The following is a 10,620-nucleotide window of genomic DNA, read 5'->3' as shown; positions in this document are numbered from 1 at the left end:
AGGGGAGCGGAGCTGTCAGCTCTGCTCCCCTGGTTGGTCTTGCAGTTCTTCACAGTCCCTAAAAATAACCCGAATTCTCCCACATTGACTTTAATGGTGTTCAAATTCGACATCCGGTCACCCAAACAATTTTTTCCTATTCGATCGAATAGCTGTCGAATCAAATAGTGAGATATTTTACCAACACTAGTAACGTCTCTATATCCCTAGATAAGAAATAATCACATTCAGTACAACCAATGTTTTGAATGAATTATCATAATGACAGTATGGTAGTATAGGTGTATATAAGGCAAGGTAAGGTATCATATGGGTTATTAAATGGCTATAAACCTGGATTATGATAAGTAAACGTAATGTGAGGGGTTAAGTTCAGGATCGCCTTTGCTGGGGTCAAAGGACACTTGTCTGATTTATCCAATTAAGATCACACACTGAGGTTAAGGTGTTAAGCTGACTTGTAGTCAGGTTTATTTGAAGGTTGCAGATAAAATACCAAAACAACAAAAGAAAACCTTGCCTGTCTGGCACTTACTATACATCAGACATCCCTGTCTATCAGCTGGAGGGCTTCTCCCTGTCAGCTCAAAACCAAGCTTTCAGCAACCTTCCACTCACTTTTGAGCTCACTCACCCAGACTGACTTTCTGAGTCTCTTAGCCGAGCTCTCTCACAGACTGTCTGTGTCTCCATCAGGGCTCTCTAACACAGTCCACCTGGCTGTGTCTCCAATAGAGCTAAACTCGCACAGGCCCCTGTCTGTGTCTCTCCAAGCCAAGCTGAGCCCGCACAGACCCCTGTCTGTGTCTCTCCAAGTTAAGCTGCACTGACACAAACCCCTGTCTGTGTCTCTCCAAGCCAAGCTGAGCCCGCACAGACACCTGTCTGTGTCTCTCCAAGTTAAGCTGAGCCCGCACAGACCCCTGTCTGTGTCTCTCCAAGTTAAGCTGAGCCCGCACAGACCCCTGTCTGTGTCTCTCCAAGTTAAGCTCCTGACTGAGCTCCTGGCTCTATGTTATATCCCCACCCTCAGTGCTTCTTCATTAATTATCTCACAGGTGAGAGTCCTCCACCTGCTACTTCACACAGGAGAGGAATCTTGGAAAAAAATACACCTCCCTTTCACCACCAATCCTGCATTGGTGTCACAGTATATTAATTTGTAGTAGTTGGTATGTTTGCTAAAACTGTGGTTTTGTCTAAATACACACAAGCTATTGATGATGCACAGTACAGCTGGTCTGTATTTCTGGAATTTTGACGGTGAGACCTATGGATCTCATATTCTGTAGTACCCTTTTCTTTGCATGTCCCTTCTCTCCTTGGCCAATCACTGGCAATTTATAGAAGATAAGACATTCTGTGATTGGCCAAGTAGGAAAAAGTTTTGCAAATACCAAAAATACCAATGAAGTCTGAAGGGTAGGGTAAACCTGTGCAAAACTGAAGGTATGGTCAGAGTTCAGCTTTACATTATTTAGAGGCTGCCCTACTTTTACTATGTAATACTGAGTTTGCCTTATACGGGTCCACGGACAATGGGCGACGAACGATGCTAATGGAAGTGAAGGGGAGAGAGCACAGCAGGGTGCTGCTCCGTTGTTCTCCTCCTCCCCTTTCCATAAAACAGAACGGTGCTGTATGTACATCACTCGTTCATGCATCGTTCAGTCAATAGTGGTTGGAAAGGATCGTGAAAAATCCTTTCTAATGACAATTATTGCACGCGTGTACATAGCCTTACGCATTTGTTCTCATTGTTATTTTTAATAGAGGAAGATGTAACACTGCGATAAAATCCAATAGACTACTGCGTATATTTTTACATTTGAAATTCACAGTTGGGAAGTTTGGCTAAAGCTATTACTTACTTAGATGTTCAGCAATGAGGTTTTAATGTAAGAAGCACATCTGCATGTTCTGTCTCTGGATGCCAAGCACAAAAACACATTACATGGTGCCAAAACAGGAGACTTTGCAAAAAAAGGGAATACAGAGACTCATATCATGCATATATTACAATTTACAGATTGTTCACAGATCAGATACTCTGATTCATTTATTGCTTTGTGTCAGAGACATAAAACATGGGTTTGTTACACAGTTTACATGAGGGCACAGTCCCATATACTGGTGGGCAACAACAATTCACAAAAATATAATTTCAGAGCAATGACTCATTATAACCCATCAAAGTAAAAAGAGGAAACAAGATAAACATACTGGGCCCATGTGATTTTTCCCCCCTTTTAATGACACCCAATGAATTTATTTATTGACATTGGCAATTCTAGTACCTATTTTTTGAAATGTTAGAAGTCACATCTTCATCTTGTGGCCTAGGTTTAGACTAGAAATAAAACAGTTTTCCTGTATTTTCAGTTGCAAATAAGCATCTTATTTTATATTTAGATTGGTTTATATTTGAGTATATACTACCTTAGAATTAGCTCTAATTTTGTTAACTGTTACCACCCAATATTACCATATTTTCATGTTACAGTAAGCCCCAGTAGGTTGTTAAAATCTCTTTCGTTGACCTTCAGCAAAACAATGTGGTAGTACATTTGGGGGCATCATTGCATAGGTAAATTACTTTGATTGCTTTTATTCTTCTTCCAGTAGTCTCTGGACCTGGTAACATTCAGAAGGATGATTCAGAAAGTGTGACAACACCTACAGCAACCAGCATGCAAAAAATAATATTTGCTATGGGACTTTTACATACCATTACCCATCAGATCGAGCACCTCCATGATTTATACAGATAAATCATGTTCTACAGACCTCCGAGTGGGATTGATGCTCTTGCCCGGCTGTGGGGGATAGTGGCCTGGATATCTGGTGTCTGGCTATGTGCATTCAATTTGTTGCCCTGACTGTTGTTGTACTGAAGATCAAGCACCATTAAAAGTGAATCAATGTACCGTAAGCAATTTGTACATAATAAAAAAGTAGATTATGTTTTATTATTTATGGTTTGGTGGTTTATTATTGCTGCATACCCACCTTTTCAATGGTTTTGCTGTCTTTTGACTCAGATGTATGCATATCCTGGGACAGCCAGCAGTCAAAAAATTATACTCAAAATCCCCCTCCAAAACGACTGACAAACCTTTTTTATATTTTTATTTTGGCTTTAGTTTTACTAAACTGGCCATTGGCCACACAAACATTAGTTTGGCAATCATTTTTCATCAATTTAGAATTTATGAAAATGTTTGCCCAATGCATGTCTTTCGCCTGGTAATCTGAATTACCTAAATAAATCATCTGCATTTTAAAAAAAGCCTGAGATAACATTGTTTAAAATGCTACAATCTGCATCTCCTTTTAAAATGTTCCCACTTTATTCATTTTTTTTTGTTTGACTTCAAAGATATCAGTTGCAAAAGTTTAGTTTTTGTGTTAACCTGAAACATACATCCCTGTGCCAAATTTTGAAGTATATGTTTATACACACTACTCCTCATTTAAAAACTTGTCAGATATTAGGACGCATTTTGCAGATGATACCATTGTGAATAAAAGATAAACGATCACACTTATGAGTAAATTGTTTATTTAATCTGAGAAGTTACAGCAGGGCTGGAAAAAAACATGAACAAAAAGGATTGGGAATATTTGTCATTTTTGGAAGTGCTGATTAAACATATTCTTGGCAACATTTACCATTTTCTAGGAAACTGTCTATAGTGTTGGATGATAAAAGGGGGATAGACTTAAACAGCATGTGATATGTTTATGACTTGGACGTGCAATGATTGTGACTAATTATTTCTAGCCTATGTCATTGGGAAATTTAGCAAACATTTATATATTCAGCCCGCAGATTGATACATATGGGTAATCCGCAATATTCAGAAAATGCATTTTTTAGGTTTAGTGTTGCTCAACCTCTTCATTAACAAAGTACAGTATAAATGAATATATAAAAATACAGAACTGTTGTAAACTATCCCACATTCCCTCATAGTCTATAAAAAGTACATTGTTTTTATTTTGTTCATTACAGGTCTAACAATCTAATACACCTAAACAAAAATGTATATGTATGTATACAGCAAAGCACAGGTTGGAGTAGCAGCATACTGCAAATGTTACCAGTATTCAGTTGTGTTGGATTCAAAACTGAGTTTAGCGGGTTTAAATGAATACTTTTACCTTTAAAACTTGACAGATTAACAGATCTAAAACCAATCACTAAAATCTCATATAAGCTTTGATATGCAAGTTTAAAAGTTGTTTTTATTTTATTTTTTTATATAATTTACAGCTTTCATTAACATAATGTTTGTTGACATTACCGGGAAATATCAGGATATTGATCCAGAATAAAGATATAAAGTCAACACTGAAACAAGTGATTGAATACAGTAAACACCTGAAAGAGGTGGAGAGAAGCAGCAGCACCAATATGAAAATATTACTTTACAGAAACAGATCAAATGGTAATTGTTTATAAAACACAATAAAGCAGTGTGCCTAAAATGAACTTGTGCCCAAGTCATGCACAGGTATTTATATATTCTGAACAATAGGTAAAGACATTTTAAACAAACCCCATTTCCCTGTGTATGTAAAAGCATTGTGGAGTAATTCATTTTTAGAAATCACAACACAGGCAGTGAGATCTGATCTTTTTTTAATATAAGAACATATCTTGGGAACCTGACAGATTTTTCATGTGATCTACCAACAGATGTTTTAAATGTGCTCTGTGCAGAACATCTATTAGGCTATGTTCAGACTGGCAGTAAGGGATGAGTGAACTTTCCTCTTCCTTATGACTCCAAACCTTTTTCATGGGTGGAACGCTGCATCTTACCTACAGCAGCTCATTGAGAATGAATGTGAGTGGCAGTGAGTGTTTCAGTACTGCCCACTAAATAATATGCAAATGTAAGTTTTAGGGACTTACTGCTGGCGGCCAAGTCATATGGAACTGCCTGCTCCCACCACTGCCCTAGTTCTGAATATAGTGGGAAAAAGTTGGTAAAGTTTTTATTGTTGTGTCTAAGCCACTGAGAAGATTAACCACTCTAATTGTAGTGTTGATGGTTGTCACTGAAAAAATTCAAAATTCAGAACAAGAAACAAGGAAAAATCTTGGGAACACTTGATCTATACACTACAACTTATTAGAAAATTTAAACTAAAATAAAGAATTTTTCTAGTTAATATTAGGAGTCTTTGAGGATACCTGTATATTAACCTCCCTAGCGGTAACCCCGAGTGCAACTCAGGGTAGAAAAAAGTTGCTGTAAGCGGTAACCCTGAGTCACACTCGGGGTAGGTAAACCTATGGGAAGGTAAGTAAATACAGTCCATCGCTGCGATCCCCATCTTCTTTCTTCTTCCTCCCGCGTCTTCTGCACAGAATGAGTCACCGAGGAGTTCCCGGTGACATCGATGCGTGTGTACGTTGCCGGCGGGGCAGGGCCAGAAATTCTAAATCTATTTGTATTGCATTTAACACAAAATAACTGTATTGAATGCAATACATTGGATTTATATGTGTAAAAGCAGTACATTGTTTTCATTTTTTAAACTTTTATATTACAATATAATATAATAGTATAATATTTATTAAAAAAAAGATTTTTTTTTTTAATGTATTATTTTGACATGATTTTGTGTTTCAAACATTATTAAACTCATACTAATATATTATACTGTAAAATAAATTTTCATGAAAAACAATGTACCCACTTTTAGACATAAATCCAGACAGAAATAAACCACTAGGGAGGTTAAGAGCAGCTAAAAAGGTCAGGAGTGGTGGCAAAAATTATTTTACCGTTTGTTAAAATTATATAAATATGTCCATTGTCTGGGTTTATTTTAAGCAAACTAAATGTCATCCAGTTAAGGTTTGAGATTTACTTGTAAATCTGGATAAATGGGACCACACCTCTTTTCTACCCATTCTACACCAACCTACCCTAATCCAAGTGCTTGATTACAGCCATTAATCACATTGTTACATAAACATCAATATTTCTTTGCTTTATGGGTGAATCCTCATCACATATTCTTAGTAATACATAGTCTTGGAAATTCCTTTTTTAGCAAGCCTTTCCATAAAGTGACCAAGGCTATACTAAGTAGCAAGATGTCTTTCAGTCAGATAGAGAAGGTTATATCATATACAATTTTGTAGAGTAAACATTTGCACAAAGTTCTGAAGTTGAGAGGTCACATGTGTGTCATAGATGGGATCTTGCAGACAAAAGGAAACTCACGACTGCAGCTGTTGTCATTCCAAGAACGCAGAGCTGGTGATATAAAACAGATAATGGTAAAACTTAAAAAATGTTTATATGTACTAATGCAACAAAAAAAAAAACTCAAAAAGACATAAGTACCGTATGTTCTCTTGGATGAAAGCAATGTTTCATTCTGGCAGATAAGGCTCCCAATTTACAAACTCCACTAATTACAGCTGGGAATTACATTGTGAGAAGTAAAGCACTGAATAAAATGTTTATTTGTATATTATATATTATATTTGTATATTATGCTAGTCCAAAATGTCTGACCTCTGTTATATAATACAAGAAAATGAATGATTTTGCTTACAGTTGGTTTCACCTTTATCTACACGGGGAGAGAAAACTAATTTACAAACTCTTAGTGACCAGTTATAATATTGGTATTATTTGCTTGTATTTATATAACATCGACATATTAGGCAGCACTTTACAAGGTCTATAGTCATGTCACTAACTGTACCTTACAGAGCCTAGAGGGCCTGTGAGTCTCGCTGGCTGCTTATGAATGAATGAAGCGTGGGAACAATCCTCTGGTTTTTCCCACGGCCGCATTCATTCATAAACGCAAGCCCTCATTCTAATCTGTAGTGCCCGGCGATCTCTCACATAGAGGAGGTATCTCACGGCTCTATTCATAAATGCAGCAGCGATACTCCTCCTCATGTGGCTTGCGTTTATGATCGAACGCGGTGGTGGGAAAAATCAGAGGATATTTCCCACGCTGCATTCATTCATGAACAGCCAGCGAGACTCACACTGTGTTCCTGGAGGGCTGCAACAGCAATCAGAGGAGAGGAGCTGCTCGGCTCCCCTGATTGCTGTTGCTGCCCTGTAGTATGTGTTCCTGGATAGAGTTTTTTTATTCAGGAACACTGGGCTCCTGTGTTTTTGGATAGAGAAACTCTATCCAAGAACACATATAACTAGTAAAGGGCTGCAAGAGCAATCAAGGGAGCGGAGATGACAGCTGCACAGGTCTTGCAGGTCACAAAAATTTGGTCTCACCAGCGCAATTTACAAAGACCATTCTCGCCTACATGTTTGGTAAGCGAGAACGGCCCAATTCGCCGCAAGACCGAATTTAAAAAATTTGCTTGCTTATTCCTACACATTACAATAAATTTTACCAGGCATCCTCTTGGGCCACAAATATAGTTCCATTGTACTTATCTAAATATCTATGATAAAATATTCTATTTTCTAATACTAATTATATTTTAAAATTACTGTACATTAAAATGTTTTAAATAGTATTAAAAGTTAAAAAAAGTATTAAAACTAATTTACCATTAAAAAATGCCAACCATATCCCGGACCAGTTCTTCTTTCCTTTTTAACATGGGGGAAGCCATGAAATAACTTTTAGGTCATCAGGGGACCCTGAACATAATTAGTAGCTCACAGTATATTAATGTGTTGATCCACAGGATCGCTGGATTTCCGGCCAGGGGAAAGAACGTCATTCTTACTGATAGTCAAAAAAGATCATTGGTGTCAGTGGTAAATGAACCTCTGAAGAAATTGCTGGATTCCATGGAACCCTGGTTGAGAAACACTGTCCTAGTCTATTAGGCATTTTCACATATACAAGCCTAATTATAATTTTGATTTTTACAATTACACCAATGGTCTTTTCAATAGTTCTTTATTTATCACAGAATAGGAGGAGCTCTGAGATTAGTTTTAACCTTTATTCAGGACCAGACACACTGATGGCAACAATTAGAAAGGAGCTTAATGCGTACCTAAAGTCAGAAATTTCACTTTGCATAAAAGGGAAGACAACCCACTTAAATAAATTAAAAAATCTGTTTAGTTTTTTTTGTAATTCTTAACCCCCTTTTTTTTTAAGCAGCACCGCCCCCTAATTCTCGATCGCCTAGGCGATCAAGAATGAATGGGGGTGCAAAGCCTCCTGGGATACCTTCATTACGCATCCCAGGAGGCTCCTGGGTGCTCCTTCTGCGCATACCTGAGCATCTAGGCCATGCGCAGAAGGAGCCTTTTCGTGAAAAAAGAAAACTTTGCTGATCTCATGCATGCTCAGTGAGATCGGCAAGTTTTTTTCCAACCTTCGCTACCCGATCTCGCGCTTGTGTCAGGTGACGTAGGAAGAAGAACCAAGAAAAAGAGGCGAAGATGGTGCCGCCCGGAGTGCCAGCTCGGAGACGGAAGCCAAGACGACGTGTGACCCGATGAAAGACATGGATCAGACTGCCCTGTGGAATTGAAGGTAAGTGTATTTTATTTGTTTTAGGCACTTTTCAGTTTAGTTCCTCTTTTAATAATTATGCATTTGTGCTTTCTTTATGGTAGCTAGTATTTGGCAGGAGCTTGATTGCAGTTCAAGTGATAAAAAAAAAAAAAAAATATTTAAAGCATATTTTTTGTGCATAGATTGTTTGGGTTGACTTTCAAAGTCATGTACAACAAGAATATTTAAACTCTAATTGTTGCCATAATTTAACATTTGACATTGGTGAATTATGTAACTGAAGGTGTAGTACAGGGGTAGGCTAACTCCAGCCTTTAGGCCAGATACGGCTTAGCCAGTAGTCCGGTCCAGCCTAATGACCCCCTGGTCAATTCGGCCTAATCCCAGCCAGCAGGGGGTTGGCAACCCGTGGCTCCAGGGTCACATGCGGGGGTAAGGGGACATTTCCTCTCCTCCGCATGCCATGCGGAGAAGAGGGATTTCCTTTCAGGGGCGTTCCTTCTCCTCCGTATGCATTGTGGAGGAGAGGGGCGTTCCTGGTGGGGGAGCGGAGCCATCAGCGCAGGACTCGAGAGAGAGTCCGGCCTAGTCTGCCTTCTTGACCTCCTAAAATGGCCCAGTAGCCAAAAAAGTTTGCTGACCCCTGGTCTAGTACATAAAATAAGTTACTGGCAGGATAACAAGTGAAAATAAATTAGGACAGAAAAAGAAAGTCTCCTAAACCTATAAACAAATCTGCATACTGAAAAACAGAGAAATATATCCCCCCACCCATTTTTATCTTTTTCTCCCATGTTGAATATATCTCCCTGCTTCCTTTCATATGAATAATTAATTTTTACATAAAAATACGAACTGATTTTGCAATGAAGTGACACATTTCTGACAATCTATAAACAGCTGCTGTGTAATCGATACAAGATCATCATAAGCTTTGTTATGACAAATTAATGTTACTGTCTTAATTGCTTTAGTGACAGAAAGTTAAATGAGTGAAATGCTCTAAAAAAAAATTAAATATGACGGAGAATTCTTTTGGCCTGATGATAGGTATGCAAATGAATAACCTTTAGATGGAATATGCTAATAGAGATCTGTGTCAGGCATCCGCCCTCAGCTGCAGATTGCATTGGCACAGAAGCATAATGTCACCTTCTATAGTAACAAGTTTACAAATCTGAAGGTTGGAATGTGATAGAATACAACCTTGTGACATGCAAAGCGGGAGGATGTGACAGCAGAGGGAAAAACACACAGCAGATTAGCATCCACTTCTGGCAGCTTGCATTGGCAATGAATGGGTTACTACATTGCTTATCAGACTCACTAAGGGGGATTTCTGGGAGCTGTGCAGACAGCCAGACCTGGTATGAGTATGATAAGGACATTTACTGCATTAGGTCCTGGTAACAGTAAACTAATGCAGATGTTATTTCTCCTGGGGGAAGGGAGATGCGGTTGTATAAAGGTGCATACTCTAAAACAAAATTATTTATTGCCTTTTTTTCAAAATGAGCTACAACCCCAAGAAAGGTGTGCAGTTATTGCATTACCGAGAGTCATAATAAAAACTCTTTTGGAATAGCATTCATTATTTGAAATAAATTGCAAATACAAAATATCAAAATATCAAACCTGCCTATGAACCTATATAATTGGCATGCTCAAGCAGTGCTTTCACAAAATACAAAAGGTATTAAGAGTTAAGGTAAAACATTATATCCCTTCAACTTCTGATGTATAATTACAATTGTGTTCAGAATAATAGCAGTGTGTTTAAAAAATGATTAAAGCTCAATATATTTATAATAGTTTTTATTTCAATACACGCAAATGCATTGGGGACACTACAAATTCTATTCCAAATCAAAAATTGATCAAATTTGTGTTATTTCTTTACAGAAAGTGAAGAAAATGGAATAAAGCTAAAATAATCTCAAATGCTTTTTGTGGGTAATGTTACAATTAGAATACGCCTATTTGAAACCAAGCTATTGGTAACTTATATATTGTATTGTTTCTGTTTAGACTTAGAATGCTTCAGCCATCAAACATAGCCTAAGACAGCCATCTGTGTCATTGTGCTTTACTTTTAAACTTATCCAAGCCAGTGGCTTATTTTTTTTTTTG

At 37.7% G+C, this 10,620-nt stretch overlaps 1 protein-coding gene across 1 annotated transcript in view; it reads right to left on the bottom strand.

Moving 5' to 3' along the window:
• Nucleotides 1-3,545: 3,545 nt before the first annotated feature.
• Nucleotides 3,546-10,620, bottom strand: part of CLEC19A (C-type lectin domain containing 19A) — a 34,125-nt gene continuing 27,050 nt past the window's right edge. The window contains exon 5 of the mRNA XM_072418964.1: nucleotides 3,546-6,278. Coding sequence (XP_072275065.1) covers nucleotides 6,199-6,278 — 80 coding nt within the window. The 3' untranslated portion in view covers nucleotides 3,546-6,198. The remainder of the gene's footprint in view (nucleotides 6,279-10,620) is intronic.

Source organism: Pyxicephalus adspersus, chromosome 7 (assembly GCF_032062135.1).
Source record: "Pyxicephalus adspersus chromosome 7, UCB_Pads_2.0, whole genome shotgun sequence".
NCBI classification, from domain to species: domain Eukaryota; kingdom Metazoa; phylum Chordata; class Amphibia; order Anura; family Pyxicephalidae; genus Pyxicephalus; species Pyxicephalus adspersus.
The sequence above is the reverse complement of the archived record's forward strand: the minus strand, read 5'-3'. Positions and strand labels throughout refer to the sequence as shown.